Here is a 24113-nt window from a genome sequence, read left to right as displayed (position 1 = left end):
CACTTTGGAAACCTGAATGACAATCACCCTTTCCTCTGTTCCAATTCCAAGCAAGTTTTCTTGCCTTCAGCTTCTTGCCTGAATTCTTTAGATAGATTCCACTAATAATTGACTAGACTAGACCAGCCTTACCTGACCAGGTACTCTCCCAGTGGGTTGGGACAGCATCTCCCATGCTGGCAGGGAATTCTTAGAATTGCAAACCACCTATCTATCTCTGGAAGGTATCAGGCTCTAGGTTAGTCACCCCAAAATTAGATGGGAATGGCTGGGGTTTTTTCCCCCTAGCTTCTTTTTCCTTTCCTTTTTTTTTTTAATTTGATTTATATGCCGCCCTTCTCCGGAGACTCAGGGCGGCTTACAATGTGCTAAGCAATAGCCTTCATCCTTTTTGTATATTTATACAAAGTCAGCTTATTGCCCCCACAACTGAGTCCTCAATTTACCTACCTTAGAAAGGATGGAAGGCTGAGTCAACCTTGAGCCTGGCGAGATTCGAACCTGCAGTAATTGCAGGCAGCTGATCTTAATAACAGGGTGCTTTAAACCACTGTACTACCAAGGCTCGTTTCTCCCAATCTTTCATCTCCCCCTCTCTCTTTCTCTCTCTCTCCCTCCCTCTCCTCTCCCTCTCTCCTTTCTCTCCCTTTCCTCTCCTTTCTTTCTTTCTCTCTCCTCTCCTCTCTCTCTTCTCTCTCTTTACCTCCCTCCCTCCCTTTCCTCTCCTCTCCTCTCTCTCCTCTATTTCTCTCTCTCTCCTCTCCTTTCTCTCTCCTTTCTTCTCTCTCTCTCCTCTCTCCCCACACTAATCCAGGAGGGGCCAATTTATATACATTTCTCTGATAAAGAAATAAAGGGAGACTAGTATAGATCTATTTCAAGCTATTTAGCTCTCATCAGCTAGCCATACCCTTAGTCGGATTCGAACTTAGACTGCCTGCATGTTAGGCAGTTGAATTAACCTCTGAGCCACAAGTTCTGAGCCACTGCATCCCTTTCGCCTTTCAGCTCCAATCCCCTGGCTCAAACTGATGAAGGGAGGAGAACTTGTGGCTCAGAGGTTAATACAACTGCCTAACATGCAGGCAGCCCAAGTTCGAACCCAGGTAAGTGTATGGCTAGCTGATAAGAGCTAAATAGCTTGAAATAGATCTATACTAGTCTCCCTTTATTTCTTTATCAGCGAAATATAAATTTGGTACAAAATGGTTTGTCATCAATGCGACTGAGGGCTCCTGGATTGGAGCTGAAAGGGGAAAGGGATGCAGTATGCTCCCTCCCACATGTTGGGGTAGACCAGGTGCCTCGATAGAAAAACACACCCACACCCATATATTATTATCAGGAGTCTGATCTCTTGCAAGCATTTCGAAATGAGGTTGGATGACATTAGCCTGAAGGTCCTGTGCCTTTATAAGGCCATTGGGTGACCAATTCAGCAAAGACCTCCTATGTACATATTCATTGGGGGGTGGGGGGGGACTCCTAAGTGCTGATCCACCCAAACACCCTCAGTCCCAACTGAGCCTCAAATAAAGAAAACTGCTGAAGACTTCAGCCCAACCACTTTGGCTGGGAGTCAGCCAGCAGCAGATGTAGACACAAACACTTGTGCTGGAAGGCAAAGTGACTGGGGGAAGGGAGGAAGGGAAGGAAGGAGAGAAAACGGAGGGTGGGGGGGAGAGGAGGAGAGAAAATTAAGATTTTACTGCCATCCTCTCAATGAAGTCATTCTGGTTCCCTAAGCTGAAAAAGACAGATCCTTCTTCTCCAGGAAGTGAAGCTCCATTCAGCTGACCCTGACTTAACTAAAACTGAAATCATTAAAGGCTCTGGCCCAGATTCAAATTAGATTAGATGTGAAACAAACCAGGTCTCTTGACAGAAGGCCACCTAAACATAGCTTTTCCAACCGGTGACACATGATGTATCCCCTCCAGTGCATTTGCTATCAGTTAATACCCAAACAAGACTTTTAATCTGGAAGGTCATTGGCTCTGTTTCACTCCTGGTGCTGTGAGCAATGGGGGAACCTAGGCAGCAAATTAAAAATATACCCTGTTTCCCCCAAAATAAGACATCCCCTCATAATAAGCCCAATCGGGCTTTTGAGCGCATGGCAATATGGCCAAGCGCTTATTTCAGAGTTCAAAAAAATATAAGACACGGTCTTATTTTCGGGGAAACATGGTACTGAGACTGTATTCACACCCTCTACTGAACCCAGATTAAAAGTAAAAGGTAAAAGTTCCCTTGCACAGATGTGCTAGTTGTTCCCGACTCTAGGGGGCGGTGCTCATCTCCGTTTCAAAGCCGAAGAGCCAGCGCTATCTGAAGATGTCTCCGTGGTCATGTGGCCGGCATGACTCAACGCCAAAGGTGCATGGAACCGGGCCGAACCAGGAGGAACCCACCACTGGTGGTGGGTAATCCAACACTGGGGGAATTTAATAAGAGACTGGACAACCATTTGTCTGAAATGGTATAGAGTTTCCTGCCTAAGCAGAGGGTTGGACTAGAAGATCTCCAAGGTCCCTTCTTACTCTCTTATTCTGTCTCCTAGCACAATTTCATCCCTGAACCAAAGCCTTGTAGTCTAACACTAGAATTCTATATTTTAGTTGCTTCGCTCCAGAAGTTAAAATAATTTACTTTCATTCACAATCACTTCTTCCACCCTTGACCTCTCCAATACCATCTCAGTTTTCTAATGATTATCATCACCTGCCTTCAATAATTCCTCCATTTGGGGGTCACTTCCTGCAGTATATATGTCAAGTTTCCAAAAGATGCCCTAATTAATTCATGAGCCATGATCCAAACTTCAAAGGAAATATAGTCATTTATTAGGAGCAACATTCCGGCAATACTCAGATGCAGTTAGGACTGATCCTACGTAGATTTACGTTCCCCTATGATCCTGTCTCTCCCCTCCTCTCTGGCCATGTCATAAATCACATTCTCCAATTAACCACTTTGGCTGGCTGTGAAACCGAACACCCTCCTTCTGATTGCGGTCAGAAAGAATGTATGGAATTCACTTCAGTTCTCCCTCCCTCCTGTTCATGGCAACTTGAAAGCTTTGCAAGTTGACAATATACACATTTTGATCATAAGGCCCCCGAGCAGGGGTGGGATTCAGCCGGTTTGGACTGGTTCAGGAAAACTGGTAGTTACGGCCAGCGGTTGGGTCCACTTACCCGCCCCGGTGCTATCCCGTCTTATACAATTGCCATGTTTTTGATATGGCACGCATGTGCGCCAGGCACAGGAGAGAAGTGAGTGTGCATGCAGGCACGCTCACATTTTCGATTCTGGGCGAACCGGTTGTTAAATTATGCAAAGCCCACCTCTGCCCCTGAGGGCATCCTCCTCCCAATTGTATTATTTACATGCATATCGTGCAACCACAGAAATAACAAGGAGGGGATCATTAAACATTCACAGATGCTTTTCCTAGCATCGTATTCCTCTCCCCCGTCTCATTAAACTGTTCGCATGCGATCCATATTCACAGCAATCAGGGATCCTGAATTGTGGTATCTGAGAGTGTTTAGGTCGGCTGTCAGAAGCAGAATGTTATCTCAAAGCAACTTATTCTCAAGAGATTATAAAAGAACAACGCAATAAAACTGTCTTCTTATTATAATCAAAACCAAACCTGTAATCCTATCAAGGTTTTTTTTAAAAAAAATAACAGCATGGTACTTATCAAAGCAATAAGACCATGACAAATCAGAATTATTCAGAATCCAGCACAGTTTTAAACCAATGAGCTAAGGCAGACCCTTTCCCTCACCGTACGCTGGAGATTCTGGATGAGCAGCTGCAGTCGAGCGATATCTTTCTCCATGTTCAATTGGTCTCCTTCCTTCATTTCAACTGTCAGAGTGTAAATGTTTAAGCCTTGGTGGTACTTGACGGAGGAGTCCCCAGAATGTACCATATGCGACAAGGTGCTCCAGGAATCCGGTTCATTGGCTTCTTCTCTGGAAAAGACGTGCACAACCAAACTCTCAAATTTTGAATTGGCTACGAAAGGCTGTGTCCTAACTAGAACGGATTATTAACAATCGATCAACCATTTGGCCCGCACTCTAGAATTTGAGAAATGATATCCAGCTGAAGATATTTCGGATTACTTGACAAAAGCAATCTATAACAGATGTGGGAAGAGTGTAGAGCAGGAGCTACTAACAAACCTTTAGGTGAACTTGTACAGAAGCTATCACATTTCAGTTTATAGGTCTAGTCTACAGGAGACAAAATACTTAGGTTCTTTCTCAGATGTGATGATGATGATGATGATGATGATGATGATGATGATGATGATGATTATATGAGTGGCTTGCCAACTCCTTCTTCCATCATGTTTTATGACTTCCCAGTGTAGCCTACAACATTCCAAAGTGGTCCCCCATTCAAATACTGACCAGAGCAAAATTATTCTCACAGCCAAGATTAATATATTTCCCTCTTTCACATCAGCATCTTTGGAGGAGAACCAGTTTTGAAACGAATACATCAGATGTGATATAATACACAACAGCCTTGGCTGAGATGATATCCCACAGCAAAGAAATATACATACTGTGATGTGCCACGATGTAAAAAAGATGTGGAGACTCCAGAAAGAGTGCAGAGAAAAGCAAAAAAGATGATGAGGGGACTGGAGGCTAAAACATATGAAGAACGGTTGCAGGAACTGGGTATGTCTACTTTAATGAAAAGAAGGACTAGGGGAGACATGATAGCAGTCTTCCAATAGCTCAGGGGTTGCCACAAAGAAGAGGGAGTCAAGCTATTCTCCAAAGCACCTGAGGATAGGACAAGAAGCAATGCGTGGAAACTAATCAAGGAGAGAAGCAACTTAGAACTAAGGAGAAATTTCCTGAGTTAGAACAATTAATCAGTGGAACAACTTGCCTCCAGAAGCTGTGAAGACTCCAACACTGGAAGTTTTTAAGAAGATGTTGGATAACCATTTGTCTGAAGTGGTGTAGGGTTTCCTACCTGAGCAGGGGGTTGGACTAGAAGACCTCCAAGCTCCCTTCCAACTCTGCTATTCTATTCTATTCTATTCTATTCTATTCTATTCTATTCTAGTCTATTCTATTCTATTCTATTCTATTCTATTCTATTCTCTCCACTAAGTGTTTTCCACCCCACATCAAACATGAAATCCAAATGTTCTTAGGTCTCAAGAGATACAGCTCCCATTCCCATTACTACCTAACCAGGTTCACAATCAACAGCAAAGTCATCAGAATAATAATTATAAACGCTGTTCTAGATTTAAGATTCCTATATGCAGGAATTTATATACAATTATGGTCTCTGGAATCTCTAACTGCACCATTGTTATCATAAACAAGAATACACTTCTCCGGGAATCTGGGTCAGAATGAACTTGGCAATTAGCCTTCTGTTCTGAAATGGAGGACCAGGTTGCTCTAATTAAGAGCAATTGATAGATTCGTTGCCTAAAGAAGCCAGCAACTTTCCTTTGGGTTGCTAATTTCAGGAAAAAAAACTGAAATTACCTCTCAATGCAAAAAATATGTGGATAATCCCCCCCAACGAATGACATCAAGCAAAATGCCCTAGGTCAAAATGCCTTGCAAAATTATGTGTTTTAGAAAAAGAAAGAAAATTTAATTGGATGGGGAGAAAGAAGTAGTTTCTTAAAGTTCTTCTGAACTGGAGTTGACAACTTTCTTCCAGTTCAGGACCACCCATTAAATACATATTTCAAACTGTTGCTTGGAGCTCTGGGGAGAAAGAGGTGAAATAAGAGAGTATTTTTTTTCCCCATCGAGGAGGCTTGGGGTTTTTAATAGCAGAAATGAGGGCTCTTGTGTAATATATTGGTATCTGATATTGCCCCTAAAACCACTCCTGTCTCCTAGTAAGGCACAACCAGGGATGGGCTGCTGAAGATTTGCAGGAGTTCAGGAGAACCTCTAGGTAAGTTTCTGTGTGGTTCAGAGAACTCCCAAATCCCACTCCTGACTGGCCCCGCCCGCCCCTCCCCGCCCATCCCAGGAGTCGCCACCAGAGGTGGGGTTCAGTTCTGGAGAACCGGTAGCGGAAATTTTGAGTAGTTCGGAGAACCAGTAAATACCACCTCTGACTGGTTCCGCCCTCATCTATTCTCTGCCTCCCGAGTCCCAGCTGATCGGGAGGAAATGGGGATTTTATAGTATCCTTCCCCTGGAGTGAGGTGGGAATGGAGATTTTACAGTATCCTTCCCCTGCCATGCTCACCATGCCACGCCCACCAAGCCATGCCACGCCCACCAAGCCGCACCCACAGAACCGGAGTAAAAATGTCGCTGGTTGCTACATAGCTGTTTTGGATGCAGGTAAATGCAGGGCACGTACGGAGGCTCGGGGAGGGCAAAAAACAGGCCTATTGGAAGTTCGGGAAGGCCAGAAACGGGCAAGGGCCTCCGGAGCCTGGGGAGACCGTTTTCACCCTCCTGGAGGCACAAAGAAATCCTCTGGAGCCCGGGGAGAGCAAAAATGCCTCCTCGCCATGGTTCAGGAGGCTGGCTAGGCCACGCCCACCACAGCCACACCCACCCAGCAACTGAGCAGAGAACCCCTTGTTAAAATTTTTGAAGCCCGCCCCCCGGGCACAATGGTCAGGTGCCACTCTCAAAGGTCCAAGCTCCGGACCTAAACAAAAACAGAAGCTTACTCACTCTGGAACCAAAAAAAAAAGGGGGAGGGGGATTTATTTAGGCCAGACTGCCGGCACGCAATGAGTCCGCAAACTCTTGAGCAGCCGGGTAGGCTCTGATTTCTTTATCCGCCACCCACGAGGCTTCCATTAATAGGTGTCAATGGTTTGACAATCACCTTATGGTGTGCACCAAGGGGCTACGTGCAACCCCAAAGTTGTCCACCTTTGTCTTAGAACTTTCTCAGGTCCACCAACATTGCACTGAATGGCAAAACACTTGCAAAACCCGCTTGGGTTGACTTACAGGCAGAAAAGAAGACCATCAAGAAAGTTAGAAGACCAAAAAAAATGGCCTTTCTTAAGTAGGCAATTAGCTCAGGATTGCTATATTGATCAGTTATATCAGCCCTGAGTTCCTAGTCCCAGGAACTGGGTATGTCTAGTTTAATGCAAAGAAGGACTAGGGGAGACATGATAGCAGTCTTCCAATATCTCAGGGGCTGCCACAAAGAAGAGGGGGTCAAGCTGTTCTCCAAAGCACCTGAGGGCAGGACAAGAAGCAACGGGTGGAAACTAATCAAGGAGAGAAGCAACTTAGAACTAAGGAGAAATTTCCTGACAGTGAGAACAATTAATCAGTGGAAAAACTTGCCTCCAGAAGTTGTGAATGCTCCAACACTGGAAGTTTTTAAGAAGATGTTGGATAACCATTTGTCTGAAGTGGTGTAGGGTTTCCTACCTGAGCAGGGGGTTGGACTAGAAGACCTCCAAGGTCCCTTCCAACTCTGTTATTCTATTCTATTCTACTCCTAACTGGAGCACTCTCTAGAAACCGAGGAGGAAGTGACTCAAGCTAAACAGATCCTTGTCTGAATGGATGACTATTTAGGAATCAGCATACGAGGCAAGAGATAAATGCACAAAGCAAAAAAAAAAAAAAAGGCAAAATGCTAATCAAAATCTGTGGTCCTTACTTGGTCAGGATGTGATGCAGTTTCTGGTAGCCCCTCTCCAGGGCTAAGCTCACCGGTGTGGCTCCTTCACTGTTGGGAACGGTCACAGCGCTTCTGCCACCTGGTTGCTTCAACAGAAACCACGTCAGCCGCAGCAAACCGAGTCTGGCTGCAAAATGCAACAACGTCTCCCGGGGAACATTTTCTGAGAAACCAAAGCAGAAAGAAAAAAGGCTTCAGCCTCCAGGTTCATATATATCAGAGGGTGTCTCGAAACTTCCCACTAGACCAGAGGTCTTCAAACTTGGCAACTTCTGGACTTCAACTCTCAGAATTCTCCAGCCAGCTATTCCGGGAGTTGAAGTCCAGAAGTCTTAAAGTTTGCCAAGTTTGAAGACCTCTGCACTAGACGCTGTCTCATTTGGAGCATGAGAGTTGACACCTCAGTCAGGGTTCACAGTGAACCCTCAAAAGAGGCTGGGTTTCCCCAACTGTGGGTGGGGAGTGGGGGAGACAACCGAGCTGAGACGACGGAATCAAACTCAGAGGGCACATGAATGATCAGACCTGTGACACCTTCTTTCCTTTCCATTCTTGTCATTTTTTTTATTTATTTATTATTTATATGCCGCCCTTCTCCGGAGACTCAGGGCGGCTTACAATGCGTTAAGCAATAGCCTTCATACTTTTGTATATTTTTATACAAAGTCAGCTTATTGCCCCCACAAACTGGGTCCTCATTTAACCTACCTTAGAAAGGATGGAAGGCTGAGTCAACCTTGAGCCTGGTAAGATTCGAACCTGCAGTAATTGCAGGCAGCTGTGTTAATAACAGGGTGCTTTAAACCACTGTACTACCAAGGCTCTATTCTTCATTTCCACCATCATTTTGACAGAAGAGTAGCGTCTAGCAAGGGGATCTATTGAGCATCAAACAGCGCCCTCTGTCTGCCGTTCACCACCTTCTCAAAGCAATCCATTCCGCTTCCAAACTTCATCATCAAACTTACTTCCAACTTCATCATCAAACCTGGCTTTGCCAGTCAGAAGGGAGGGTCACACAGCACAGGAAACCTTCAGTCACCCCAGCGGCTTCTGTGATTTCAGCCAACGTGACTCACCTACCGTCATGAACGCACACAGATTTGTTCCACGGCAATATCAGCCTTTCAAACTACATCAAGAGTTTTTTGTTTCAATGTGCAGGAATTAACCAAGATTGGAACAAGAGAAGTACATACATTAGATTAGATTATCAGAGTTGGAAGGGACTTTGTAGGTCATCTAGTCCAACCCCCCACCCAAACAGGAGACCCCTACACCATTTCTGACAGATGGCGGTCTAGTCATTTGCAGCCCTGGGGACTGGGAGCTGCGTCCTGTCATCCTAAAAAATGAAATTTGAGCTCTGCAGAAGCTCAACCTTGTATATCACAGAAGCCCTATGAATAGTAGCCGGGTTTTTTTTTTTTTTTTAAAGTTAAAAAGAAAATATCAAGCACTGCATGTGACCGATTTGCAGCTAAAATCATTTTGTTGATTCGTTCTTGGAAGACGAGTCTGTTCTTGTTTTTTCTTGTTTAAATCCCGTTGGCCATTTTGAGCAGCATTTCATCAAGAGTAATAAGTAAATTAGAAAGCTTTTCTCCTCTTTTTCTTTCTTTCTTTTTTTTTTTCAGATTTTATTTCATTCTCACAACTCACTCGAGAGAGAGAGTTAACTTCTTCCTGGCGTAAATCTGTCAGCCCTATTTTATGTGTAAAAATTAAAACCAGACAAAATTGGGGCCGAGAAATGGCAGCGGAGTGACCGCAGAGAGGTCCCCACCTAGAAAATTTCTAAATGGCATAAGCATGTTGGTGCCTATATATGCTCAGTTAGGAAAAGCAATATTGTTATTGCTTTGAGTCACGTAACATTTTATTTCCTGCGTAAATTTAAGCTGCCCTTAAGAGTCAAAAGAGCTGCAGGATCTTGCAGTGCTAAATATATCTGGATTAAATTTTGGCAGGAAGACACTATGGCCTCAGCCTGGTATCAGCTAAGAAGGACTTACTGCTCAGAGTCGGCCTTAAAGCAGTTCTAGAGCTGTTTGAAGAAAGGATTATTTATTTATTATTTATTTATTGGTTCGATTTATATGCCGCCCTTCTCCGGAGACTCAGGGCGGTTTACAATGCATTAAGCAATAGCCTTCATGCTTTTGTATATACCTGCTTAGTAGGGCTTTTGCCCCCCTTCCCCCAAGCGGTGTTCTTTTTTATTCAAAGTCAGCTTATTGCCCCCACAAACCGGGTCCTCATTTTACCTACCTTCGAAAGGATGGAAGGCTGAGTCAACCTTGAGCCTGGTGAGATTTGAATTTACAGTAATTGCAGGCAGCTGGTGTTATCTTAACAGTGCTTTAGTCTGCTGCGCCACCAAGGCTCTTATTGAATAATTGAGAAAAAATGAGAATAAGACTTATCTTCCAAGAATGACCGATCGATTGATCTCAATGCATTTATATGCCCCTGCAATCAACAATGGATCTCGATAGTGTTGACAATTAAAAAAATAAAACAGTACCAAAACAAATAGAGGTGTATCCGAGTTGTGGCTGCTCCATCATTGGAGGCTTTTAAGAAGAGGTTGGACAGCCATTTGTCTGAAATGGTTTAGATTCTTCTGCTTGGGTAAGGGATTGGAACGGAAGACCTCCGGCATCCCTTCCAACTCTGTGATTCTCTTCTATTATTCTGTTATTCCTTCTATGATCAGATATATCCATCCCATCAAGCCCAAAGGAAGTCCAGAGTGATATAGGATCGCCTACCACAGGCAGCGGTTGGACTAGAAGACTAGATCTCCAAGTCCCTTCCAACCCTATTGTTTTATGTTCTAGGACTGTGATGGTGAACCTTTGGCAGGCATGCCATAGGTGGCACATAGAGCCATCTCTGTGGGCACACTAGCCGACGCCCAGGTCAACTCCACTGGTGCCTCCTGCTGGCCAGTTGATTTTTGGGTCTCTGCCAGGAGGGGCGTGTGCATGCGTGGGGTGGGGTTGCGTGCTGCATGCATGATGGGGGGGTCACACACGCATGCACATTCGCATGGGGGGGTGCAGCACACCCGTGCCCCATTTTTTGGTCCCAGGAAGCTTCAGGGAGGCCTGCTAGCACCAAAATGGGGGTCGCGCATGAATGAGCAGGGGGGGCAGGGGAGTGTGTGGGGGTCATGTGCACATGCGCAGGGTGGGACCTGCGGGGGGAGGCATTGCATTATGGGTGTTGGCACGTGCACATGTGTGCTTTCGGCACCCGAGGGAAAAAAAGGTTCGCCATCCCTGTTCTATGGATCTAAAATTTCCAAAATCAATACATTATAAAATCATCAAGCACATGAGTTCCGAGGCCGATAGATAGCTAATTCTTGTTGTCCCGTTCCAAGGTGTTCCACCAAATTCTGATTGAAAAGGTGCAAGCGACCACAATGAGCACAATCTGGGAAGTGCAGTGGAGCATTGTGGCAGGCAGATCAGAGTTTGCTAATGAATGTGAGAAAGCTGTTGACCAGGAGTGGGCTTCAAAAATTTTATCACATTTTATTCTCTGCCCGGTGGCTGGGTGGGCATGACCATGGTGGGCGTGGCCTAGTTGGCCTCCTGCTCCACGGCAGGGATGGGTGGGTCATTTTTGCCCTCCCTGGGCTCTGGAGGCTTTCATCGAGCCTCCAGGAGGGCGAAAACGGCCTCCCCAGGCTCTGGAGACTCTCTGGAGGCTGCAAAACGGGCCCGTTTCTGGCCTTCCCGAACTTCCAGTAGGCCCATTTTTTGCCCTCCTTGAGCCTCCATGCACGCCCTGCACTTATCTGCATCCAAAACAGACCGCGTGGGGACTCCTGGGAGGGGAGGGCGGGGCCAGCCAGGAGTGAGATTTAGAGGTTCTCTGAAGTGCACAGAATTTTAGCTAGAGGTTCTCCCGAACCCCAACAGCCCACCCCTGCTGTTGACAGTGCGAGCAGGCTTGGGTTTGGAATGCATTGCACAAATATGGAATTCCAAGTTGATGGTTAAGTAGGATAAGAGTGGCCTGTAAGCTTTATTAAAACACATATAAAAACATATAAGAACATTTACACAACAAACATATATGTTTTAATAAAGTTTATAAATTTTAAAAATCGGAAAAAAAAAGAGAGAGAGTGGCCTGTAAGCTAAGTCAACGATGCATGAGAATAAACGGAATGCTTAAAGAATGGGAGTAAACAGGGCAAGATAAGGATAAGTGATGTCATTGACTGATCATTGACTGATCATTGAATGTATGTATACATAATGCCATTCACCCCAAAAGCAAATAGCAAGGAAACGAATCTCTGGAAAGGACAAACAAATTATGGCCAAACTGTTCAGCCAGCTGCATGCTACCACCCCAGAGAAAGCAACCAGTCAAAGAATAACTACCACAACGTGACCGCAAAGAACAGTGGATAAAAATATGAAATAAAGATACAGGTGGTTAGGGAAAAGAAAAGCAGGCCCATGGATATTGTAGTAGCAATGAGGAACCAAAGGTGCTTTTTTTTCAAATGGCAACTGGACTTTTTTGTTTTTTCCCTTGAAGATGTTTCACTTCTCCTCCAAGAAGCTTCTTCAGTTCTGACTGAATGGTGGGGGGATTGGAACTGAAGCAGCTTCTGGGATTAGAAGCGAAACGTCTTCAAGGAAAAACCAAGGAAGTCCAGCTGCCTTTTGAAAAAAAAACATCTTTGGGGCAACCATGACCTGGATGATTCAGAATTTCCAATAGTCAAAAGTGGAACCATTAATTTAATCAGGGGTGAAATCCAGCAGGTTCTGACAAGTTCTGGAGAACCGGTAGCGGACATTTTGAGTAGTTCAGAGAACCGGCAAATACCACCTCCGGCTGGCCCCAGAGTGGGATGGGAATGGAGATTTTGTAGTATCCTTCCCCTGGAGTGGGGTGGGAATGGAGATTTTTTTTTATTTTAATTTGATTTATATTTTATTTATATTTATTTTGCAGTATCCTTCCACTGGAGTGGGGTGGGAATGGAGATTTTGCAGTATCCTTCCCCTGCCATGCTCCCCAAGCCACACCATGCCCACCAAGCCACGCCCACAGAACCGGTAGCAAAAAAAATTGGATTTCACCACTGAATTTAAGGTTTTTATACCCAAAAGGTAGTGCTCTCTTTCTTTCTTTCTCTTTCTCTCTCTCTCTCTCTCTCTTTCAGGAAGGAACTGTCTTGTTCTCATTCATGACACTTCAACTGTCTTGACAGTCATTTTGGTTAACGCACAGGATAAAAATGCTACAGATAACATCTACCAAAACTAGCAACAACAGAATCGTTTGACTGAGATTTGTTTCTGTGGCGTGGCATACAATGCAAATTGCTTAGAAAGCTAATCCGCGCAGACAAACAGGGTACTAATAGAATAAATCAGGTTTATGGAAAACAGATTCAGCAGCTGCATTTTGCAGGGAGAAATTCAGTCCGGTCTGTCGAAAATATGACGTGGGAACCCGGCTCGTAAGTTTGATTATCGCCGTAATAATCCAATCTGCAGCACGCGCCCAAAGCATTACCAAAACCTTACCGTTGAGACTGTGGTCTGTTCCCAACACGTTCCACTCGGTCGGCAGCTTCAGGTGACGAAACGCCAAAGTTACTTTCTCATCCAGAAAATCTAAGTCCCCGGTAGGTGGCCTGGAACGGTCCAGGAAACGTGTAAAGTTTAACGCTTGCTGGTTTCCAGCACACGATGCCAGGAATTGCGCCGCATCGTAAGTTTCATCCTGGATGAATTGCAAGCTCTCTTCAGCCACCACCAGAAGAGGGTGACCTTGCTTTGTGGCACAGAGAGAGACTTTCACCGTCTCGCAACAGTCATGTCCTGCGGGGGTTTGAAAAAATGGACCGAAATTAAGACATTTTCATTCTACTTTTTCCATGTCCTTCCATCTTCATCATGGGTGTGCAACGTTTTCTGAGCCAGGGGCTGCACAAAGTCCTTGGAAGAGCCCACCAGAGGCCAGGTTCAAAGAAAGGGACAAGACCAAGTCTACGTTCATTTCATTTTCATTAAAACTGCATCGGTTAAACGTCCCTTCGCCGTGAAATGGGCAGCATTAAAAATAATAATAATAATAAATTAAATAAATAAATACAGCCAATGCACGATTGTTTTGGCCTCCGTTGTCGTTGTAAGTTGAGGAGTACTTGATTTTAGCTTTCTCCTGAGTCAGGGAGTAGGGCTATGGGTCATCAGGACATTCAAACCTGGTCTAGCTATCAAAACCAATCAAGATGAGGAATGCTACCCTTTCAAACATTTTGAGCAAAAAGGGAGGAAGCTGAAATATTACTGTGTTTCCCCGAAAATAAGACCCTGTCTTATTTTTATTTTTATGTTTTGAACCCTGAAATAGGCGCTTGGCCTTATTGCCATGCTCTCAAAATTGGGCTTATTATCAGGGGATGTCTTATTTTGGGGGAAAATGGGGTAGGATTGTACCAAACCAAGCAAAATGAGGATTATATAGCGTGTACCAACTCAAATTCCTCTTCCCTTTGAAGGTTTCCTATTTTCAAAACCAGCAGTGTTTTATTGGTGGATCAAGGCCTCGCTTCTCCTCCTTTCTTGTACCCCATTGCAGTCACCACCCTCCACACCCAAACTGCAAACTATTTCAGTCCCTTGTTGCGTGAATCAACATTCCCCCACCTCTCCCGCCTCCTTCCTCTCTATTTTTAATTACATCAATGAACTCAAATGACGTTTCCTTCTCCAGAAAAACAGACTTGAACAATTCACAGCTGGACACTGGCAGCTGGGAAAAATCCTTTCAGGGTAACATGGCAAAAACAATTCATTCACTATTGAAGAGGAAAACTGTGAAGCAGGAATTGGAGCTCTTTTAAGTTCTCAGAACGAAGATAGCCACAGTCACCATACTTGAGTTTTCATAAGCAAAGAGGTAACTGGAATTAAGAATCCAAGTGGAAGAAGCTGAAAAGGTGCTATTTGTAGCTTCCCAACCTAATTCTGTTCAAAGATAAATGACAAGTAGATAGACTCCATGATCAAGTGACTAGGGCCATGATGGCAAACATATGGCACGAGTGCCACAGCTGGCACGCGGAGCCATTTCTGCAGGAACATGAGCTGTCATCCAACTTAGGTCCCCCCTGCGTGCGCCTCCTGCTGGCCAGCTGATTTTTGGGATGCGCGGGGGGCGAGTTGCATGTGGGAGACATGTGCGCACATGTGGGGGTCACACGTGAATGCGCAAGGGTTGTGCATGCATGTGGGGGGGGTGCGGGGAGGTGTGACGTCTCCCCCATGGCTCATTTTTGGGCCCAGAAGGGAAGCCTACTAGGCCCAAAATGGGGGATGGGGGTAGCACGTGTATGGTTGGTAGTGCGGGAGAGTGACATGTTCATGCGCGGGGGAGCGTGGGGAGTCGTGTGCGCATGCATGGGGGGCGCATTGCATCATGGGTGCCAGCACGCATGCACACTTTTGGCACATGAAGAGAAAAGGGTTAGCCATCACTGGAGAAATGGATGATAAAGATATTATCACTGCCAACAACTCTTCAAATAGTTTGAATTAAAAGATGCTGTTCTCTCCCTTCTTCAGCCAGCCACCCCAATGACTCAGACAACCTGCGGAAGTAGCAAAATGGGACACAGGTTTTATTTGTTATATTATTTATACAGCTACCCATACCACAGCCGAATCTGGGTGGCATACAAGGTTTAAAACAACAGTTATAACATACAGAAAATGATGCACCAGTTTAAAACAGTCAACCTCAGTTCACAGAAACCACATCAGCTCATCTAATCTCCTGCCCAAAATACTTAGGGAAATAGATGTTCAAAGTCTACTGAAAACTAACAGAATCAGGGTCATCCAGATTTATGGAGAGATGCTGTCCTGGATGGATGGATGGATGGATGGATGGATGGATGGATGGATGGAGAGAGAGAAAGGGAGAGAGAGAGAGAGAGAGAGATTAGTGGGTGGGTGGATGGATGGATGGATGGATGGATGGATGGATGGATGGAAAGAGAGAGAGAGAGAGAGAGATTAGTGGATGGATGGATGGATGGATGGATGGATGGATGGATGGATGGAGAGAGAGAGAGAGAGAGATTAGTGGATGGATGGATGGAGAGAGAGAGAGAGATTAGTGGATGGATAGATGGATGGATGGAGAGAGAGAGAGAGAGAGAGAGATTAATGGATCGATGGAGAGAGGGAGGGAGGGAGGGAGAGAGAGAGATTAGTGGATGGAGAGAGAGAGAGAGAGAGAGAGAGAGAGATTAGTGGATGGATGGATGGATGGAGAGAGAAAGAGAGAAAGAGAGAGAGAGATTGTTGCTCTTCTCTGCACTCTTTCTAGAGTCTCAACATCTTTTTTACATCGTGGCAACCAAAACTGAATGCAATATTCCAAGTGTGGCCTTACCAAGGCCTCACCAAGGATAAAGAAGTTTCTTTGGGTCTGGCTTAGCATGAATCCAGCATTTATGGTTTGTAGGTTGTGACTTATGACCTAGCCAAATGTAGTTTATTCAACCATCTAAGATCTTGGCTATGTATAAATCTGGTTATAACCTATGTAACAGACTTGGGTTCAAAAAGTCGAATAATCCAAAGGCCAAATTCTAAAATGCCAAACTTCCAAGGACTTGAGAATAGTCACACTAGGGATGGATGTTGGAAAATGCAGTTCCCTCACATCTGGAAAGCATCAGGATGAGGAACGTTGGACCATTAGGTAGAGTAGTAGCCAGCAATCTGGGATCTGAAGAAACAAGACACCTAAAATGCTGGGCCAGGATGCTGAACTAAGCAACATTAAAGCGTTGCAGCTCTTAAGAGATGAAACCAAGGTGACAAATAAGGCTTCATCAGATCAAACATCCAGCTGCAGAGAGCAATGTGTTTGCTCCCTTTCAAGTTCTTTGATGTTTTGCTTCCTTTGCCACTGACATGCTTCTCTCCCCCAGCCCAGAATTAGATTTTGACTTTGTCAATTAATTCAAAAGCAAAGAAGAGCTATTCCTCAAAGAACACGGTGAAGATCTAAATTGCTTCAGGACTTCCAGAACCCGTCCCATTAAAAAAAAAGAGAAAGATCTGTGCTCTGCAGTGTCTCTTTCATATTGCTTCTAAGGCTGAACGACAGAAATCAAATTGCTAAAAGAGGCAATTCGGTATTATGGATTTGTAAAGGAAGAAGGGAAGGAGAGTAACAAGATTAAACACATGCACACCCAGACACAAGCCGGAGCCTAAAAGATAGGTTTCATCTGCCACGCTAGGAGATAAATCATATAGTCCTAGGATCAGCGAAAGAAACGGTATATAACAGAATTTGTAACTAATCTCATAAGGGACTATCTTAGCAATACATAACTGAATAAAATATTATACACAGAGGGAAAAAAAATACCTACAATGCCTTGCACTACATTGCACTGAAAAATTAATTTAGGATATTAACCCAACTATCTATCCTTTCCCCAACCCCGTCTGCAAAGCAGGGGTGAAACGCTCCCAGTTCGGACTGGATCGGGCGATCCAGTAGCGATTGTGGCAGGTGGTTCAGAACCGGTAGCGATGGTGGCGCAAGGCTCCGCCTACCTGCCCGGATGTCGTTACTTCCTGGTTTTAACCAGGAAGTAATGTGTTTTTTACCCTCTCCGCATGCACAGAAGGTTTTGCGCATGCATAGAGGGTCTGCCTGGCGCATGCACTTCCGAACCGGTAAGGAAGGTAAGTAGATTTTACCCCTGCTGTAAAGATCTATGTATAATATATGGAAATTTTATTCATTCATTCATTCATTCATTCATTCATTCATTCATTCATTCATTCATTCATTCATTCACATTCATTCATTCATTCATAAAATATACAAATAAAGCTTTGCAAATAATTTTAGCAAATCACCTACATTCTCATAATCTTTCATAATCTTCATAGCCTTGAAAGTTTTTAAGAAGAGACTGGACAACCATTTGTCTGAAGTGGTGCAGGGTTTCCTGCCTAAGCAGGGGGTTGGACTAGAAGACCTCCAAGGTCCCGTCCAACTCTGTTATTCTATTTCTATTTCTTTCCTACAAAAATATTTAAAGCTGCTCTCACTAGGATTTTTCCAATATTGTGCAAATACAATTCTTGCTACTGTCAACACATGTACTATTAAATACACAACCCTTTTATCATATTTTTCAGGTAATATACCTAACACCTATTTCTGGCTTTAAATCTATATGTTGCTTTATCATGTTCTCAAATCATGTATATATTTTCATCCAGCATTTTTTTTTTTTGCTCTTGGACATGTCCACTACATATAATAGTACAAGCCAGGTATATGATTACATTTCCAACATTTGGCGGACATGTTTTTAAACATCTTTGCTAATCTTGCCAAGAATATTAAGGGTTCTGGACTGGACTGGGAAATAGTCCCAATTCACATCCCAGAAGGACTGGCTAACCACTGATATAATACAGCAAGAAATCTGAATGAATTTGCTATGAATTTAATCCTGATAAATCACCAGAACTTGGTCATTGTAAGTGTGTATCATGGAATTCATTTGAATTAAACTGAAAAGTACATTTCGCGAAGATGGGAAAAGGGACAACTGTCATTACCAGTGAGAAAAAAAATTATGTAATGAAAATGAATGTGTTGCCTGGAATAATGTTTTTGTTCCAGAGAGTACCTGTTTTGACAACTGATGCGCCATTTAAACAGTGGCAAAAGGAGATAGATAAATTTGCGTAGCAGGGGAGTTAAGTATAAGGTGTTGCAAGAGGCAAAGGGAAGAGGAGGAGTAGGTTTACCGGATTTGGAATTGTATTTTGTGGCTTGTTGTTTGCTTTGGATGAAAGAGTGGGTGTTGCTGAGAAATAGAAGGCTTTTGGGGTTAGAAGGACACGACCTAAGATTTGGGTGGCATGGATATTTGTGGCACAATAAAGTCAAGGTTAATGTGGATTTTAAACATCGTTATGTTAGACGTGCCATGTTGAGAATGTGGAACAGATACACCCAGGATGTGCTTCGAACACTCTTGTCCTGCCTACTATTTGGACTCTGGAAAGAGTGTGGAAAAGAGCAACAAAAACTGATTAGGGGCTGGGAAGCCAAAATATATGAAGAATGGTTGCAGAAACTGAACCAGAGTCTAGTGAAAAGAAGGACCTGGGGTGACATCGTAGCAGTGTTCCAATATCTACGAGGTTGCCACAAAGAAGAGGGGAGTCAAGCTCTTCTACAAAGCACCTGAAGGCAGGACAAGAAGCAACAGATGGAAACTAATCAAGGAGAGAAGCAACCTAGAACTAAGGAGAACAATGAACCAGTGGAAAGGTTTGCCTTCAGAAATTGTGGGTGCTCCATCACTGAAGGCTTTTAAGAAGAGACTGGGCAGCCACTTGTCTGGAATGGTATAGAGTTTCCTGCTTGAGCAGGAGATTGGACTAGAAGACCTCCAAGGTCCCTTCCAATCCTGTTATTCTGTATTCTATCCAGCTGTGGGCTATTTTGTCTTTTATTTGACCATTCCTGCATAGTGTCTCTTAAGGACATTCTCACCTAACAGTTATACTTGGTGGATCCCTGCAGTAAATACAAACATGTAGCAATGAGACGTGGTGTCTCAGTGGCTACGATGCTGAGCTTGTCGATCGAAAGGTCGGCAGTTTGGCGGTTCAAATCCCTAGTGCCGCATAATGGGGTGAACTCTCGTTCCTTGTCCCAGCTTCTGCCGACCTAGCAGTTCGAAAGCACGTAAAAAATGCAAGTAGAAAAATAGGGACCACCTTTGGTGGGAAGGGAACAGCGTTCGGTAAGCCTTTGGCATTGAGTCATGCCGGCCACATGACCACGGAGACATCTTCAGACAGTGCTGGCTCTTCAGCTTTGAAACGGAGATGAGTACCGTCCCTACGAGCACATATGTGCGAGGGAAAACTTTACCTTTACCTTTAGGCAATGGAGACAGACACTTTTTCAGATGTCCCATTTCAAGAAAAAAAACTGTAGAGATTGAAATGGTATATATGGTTTCCACATCTCATTCCACATCTCTGATCGTGTGCCGAAGTTCCAAAACCTCAGGAGATGGCTGTTTTTCAGTTCTTTTTTTTAAAAAAATCAATCCTTCTATATTTCTTTCAAGTACTACTGTTTGTTGGAGTTGGGCAGGTAATCAATTTAAGTAGCCTCTTCCATGTTACCTAGGCATGTCACATCCACTGAGATGCCGTGGTACTGACACTCAATATATAAACTGCTTTTATGCATCGTAGCTAACCCTCTGAAACCAAGTCCACCTCTATCCAGTTTAACCAGTGAGAAATGCTAGCTTCTCTTGGAGAGAAACCCAGCAATCAGACTTGATAGGAAAATAATATGGAAGACATTTTCTTCATGCTGACATTTGGCCTCCCATCCAGCTGTACTCCATTCAAGTAGACGGCTTTTATCACCGAGCTGCTTGGAGACACAACATTGTTGTGGCTAAACAAGAAATATTGGCTGCGTCACTATAACATGACTTCACATCTGATCCAGCCAAGCGTGGAATCTGGCCTATTCAAGATCAACTCTTCGGAGGACTCAAATCTCAGATCAGACAGCACAGTTTCAGAAACTATTTCAAGCTTCTCTAGGAACCCCAATGTAGCATCACCTCTGTGGATGATTGAGGGTGACCATATTAATGGGACTCCTGAAATCATTATGATGTAGTAAAATATGTCACATCTAGAGGAATATACCGAAGTTCACTGAAGAGCACAGGACATCTCTAATACATCTCTAATACTTATTTTGTTTAAATTCTGAAGATATTAGCAAGGGAAACACTAACATGAAGGGTTAGCTGGGCAACTCTTTTGCATTTGGATTGGCAATTAGGGGCACCCTTAGGTCACCAACAGAAGGTTATATTTGTAGCTCAGGGTTGAACTGCTATGGAGTCCTTGGTGCTCTCTGAGCTTGGTGGGCAAAGAGAGCTCATAAAAAATTGACTCCTGGCAAGCAAGCAATTAGGGAGGGAGGGAGGGAGGAAGGAAGGAAGGAAGGAAGGAAGGAAGGAAGGAAGGAAGGAAGGAAGGAAGGAAGGAAGGAAGGAAGGAAGGAAGGAAGGAAGGAAGGAAGGAAGGAAGGAAGTCACTATTGAAAGTGCCTGGACTTCCATGGTGTCTCAATGAAATCCCTAAGAAAATTATTTACTCTCCAAAACCGTAGAAATGGTGGTAGACTTTAGGAGAAGCCCTCCCATACTACCACCTCTTACAATACTAGACAACACAGTATCAACAGTAGAGACCTTCAAATTTCTAGGTTCTATCATATCTCAAGACCTAAAATGGACACCTAACATCAAAAACATCATCAAAAAAGCACAACAAAGAATGTTCTTCCTGCGCCAACTCAGGAAGCTCAAACTGCGCAAGGAGCTGCTGATAACAGTTCTGCAGAGAAATTATTGAGTCTGTTATCTGCACCTCCATAACTGTCTGGTTTGGTTCTGCAACCCAACAAGACAGACACAGACTTCAATGGATAATTAGAACTGCAGAAAAAACAATTATTACCAACTGCCTTCCATTGAGGACCTGTATACTGCACGAGGCAAAAAGAGGGTTGTGAAAATATCTACAGACCCCTCACATCCTGGACATAAAGTGTTTCAACTCCTACCCTCAAAACAACGCTATGGAGCACTGCACACCAGAACAACTAGACACAAGAACAGTTTTTTCCCAAACGCCATCACTCTGCTAAACAAATATTTCCCTCAACACTGTCAAACTATTCACTAAGTCTGCATTACTATTACTATTAGTCTTCTCTTTGATCCTATCACCCATCTCCTTCCACTTATGACTGCATGTCTGTAACTTTGTTGCTTGTATCCTTATGATTTATATTGATTGTTTCCTGATTGCTTATTTGTACCCTATGACAAATCATTAAGTGTTCTACCTTATGATTCTTGACGAATGTATCTTGTCTTTTTATGTACACTGAGAGCATATGCACCAAAGACAAATTCCTTGTATGTCCAATCACACTTGGCCAATAAAGAATTCTATTCTATTCTAAAAAAAAAAGAGGATTGAGAATTTTATTGAGGAGGAGAGCACTTGATATGTTTTCTAAGAAAATGTCTTATTAAGCCAAGGCCACATGACTATTACTTTCAAGCAACCACATCTTACACAACTTGTTTACTTATGTGATTCCTCACTACAAAGAGCATTTCATCCAAGAGCCTTGGTGGCGCAGCAGACTAAAGTGCTGTTAAGTAGCACTTAGCTGCCAGCTGCCTGCAATTACTGCGAGTTCAAATCTCACCAGGCTCAAGGTTGACTCAGCCTTCCATCCTTCCGAGGTAGGTAAAATGAGGACCCGGATTGTGGGGGCAATAAGCTGACTTTGTATAAAAAAGAACACCGCCTTGGGGGGGTGGGAGAGCGAAAGCCCTACTAAGCAGGTATATACAAAAGTATGAAGGCTATTGCTTAATGTACTGTAAGCCGCCCTGAGTCTCCGGAGAAGGGCGGCATATAAATCGAACCAATAAATAAACAATAAATAAATAAATCCCCACAATCTCTACAAGACACGTAAAAAAGCAAATAGTTTTGGAGAATTATTTGAAAGTAGCAAAACTATAGTGAAGGTAATATGCATAATCAGGCAAAAAGATGCAAAGTGCACATTCAAACCCAACAATGAGAATCTTTAGTCAGAAAATTCTGTGGTGAGGTGCTCTCTGAGTTTGGCTGTTTTCTTGCAGACCAAGCTAAGTAACATCATCAGTGCTGGAGGAGGAGGAGGAGGAGGAGGAGGAGGAGGAGGAGGAGGAGGAGGAGGAGGAGGAGGAGGAGGAGGAGGAGGAGGAGGAGGAGGAGGAGGAGGAGGAGGACGACGACTAGGACTGGGGGGTTTTTGGTGCTCTCTAAATTTCGTGGTTTTCTTGTAGATGTTTCACTACCCAACTAGTAACATCATCAATGCTAGAAGGGAGTGGGGTTTGCTCTCTTTTTATATACTAATGGCTTAAAATATAAAAATATATAAAGAGACCACTAGGAGGTTTATCTGTGTCCTCAGGGTCACCTGAATAGTGCAAATGGGTGTGGAGCCTTCTTGGCTGCAGGAAGTTTTCTGCTCTGTGTCCCTTCACTATTGAAGACAGACGCAGGCTGTCGGGGATGAGTCTGCATTCTCCGCATCTCAAACTGAAGCGCAAAGGGTTCCAGTTGTGTGCAATTCAAACACCTGCACTACTCAAGTGATCCTGAGGACACAGACAAACCTCCAAGTGGCCTCAATGACTCTCTAAAAAGAATGCAACTGACCAGCTGTCTGCAAGGAATATAATGTTGTGATCTGCCGGCAGCCTGCAGAGCTGGCAGCAGAGTCAGATAGTGAGGAGGCTGGGGAGGAACATGGGCCAGTCCTGGAGTCTGGGGAAGGCTTGGACGAGGGCTCTGTGTTGAAGGCAGAGAGGGGGCCAGGGCCATCTGGCAGTTATGTGCTGACTTCGGAGCCTCCAGAATCTGACATCAGCGAGACAGAGGAACAGAGGGAGCCTGTTCCCAGTGTGTATATGCGCAGAGCTGCCGGAAGGCAAGAACAGTTAAGACAAAAGGGACGACTCGGAAGTAGGGCTTGGAGATGATTGGCCCCTCCCATAAGACATAAAGGAGGAGCAAAGGCACATGAGCCTTTGCAGGAAGCAACTTTGTTCATGCTGGTTGGTGTAAATTCTGAAGCTCCGTTTTGACTCTGTGCTCCGTGTGGCCTTGCAAAACTCATTGCCAATTAGGCCTTTGGCAGCTTGTCAAGGGAGATAAAGGTGGGTGCTTATCAGCCTTATCCCGAAGGACTGTGGCAGACTTCTGTTGGACTCTTTACGAACTCCTTGAGACTCATTACGGGCTGTGAATGAACAATAATTCACAGCCGTTGAAATAAAAAGAGGGTTTTTGGGACTAATCGTGTGCTTTTGACTGTCTCAGGAAGCCTACGTAAGAACATATAAATTCTTCCATTCCCCACGTTTCCATGGTAGTTTTTTAGCATCATTCATGCAGTTCATTTCCAATCAGGACCAATTTCTCTAACAGACAGAAAAGAGCCTCCTCCCCATTACTGCCCATCTCTCATTGGTTATTAATCCTGCAGCACTCAAAGAATGCTGGCTCTAACTCCCTTTAATGGTTGTCACCGATACTGCTTCAAGACACAACTGTTAGCCCTTGATGACACAAGTCAATAATGGGGGCAAGAGACCAAAGGGGGCAACTAACCAAGAGAAGGGGGGGGATGGTTCCTGACCCAGTTGGGTTCCTCAAACTCTTGAGGACTTGGTAAAGGTCAAAGGAGAGCATGAGGGTCAAAAGATT

At 44.2% G+C, this 24113-nt stretch overlaps 1 protein-coding gene across 21 annotated transcripts in view; it reads right to left on the bottom strand.

The window, feature by feature from the left end:
- The window catches only part of AKAP13 (A-kinase anchoring protein 13), a 278974-nt gene that overhangs the window by 136707 nt on the left and 118154 nt on the right, over nucleotides 1-24113 (bottom strand). For all 21 annotated transcript variants that reach the window (XM_034424688.2, XM_087878344.1, XM_087878338.1 and 18 more), the window contains exons 5-7: nucleotides 13251-13547; nucleotides 7663-7846; nucleotides 3800-3989 (exon numbers count right to left, since the gene is read on the bottom strand). In XM_034424688.2, the coding sequence (XP_034280579.2) occupies nucleotides 3800-3989; nucleotides 7663-7846; nucleotides 13251-13547 (671 nt within the window). The remainder of the gene's footprint in view (nucleotides 1-3799; nucleotides 3990-7662; nucleotides 7847-13250; nucleotides 13548-24113) is intronic.

This window comes from Pantherophis guttatus, chromosome 13 (assembly GCF_059756535.1).
Source record: "Pantherophis guttatus breed Tessera chromosome 13, ASM5975653v1, whole genome shotgun sequence".
Taxonomy (NCBI): Eukaryota; Metazoa; Chordata; class Lepidosauria; order Squamata; family Colubridae; genus Pantherophis; species Pantherophis guttatus.
Note: the sequence above shows the minus strand (reverse complement) of the source record. Positions and strands in the feature narration are given on the sequence as shown.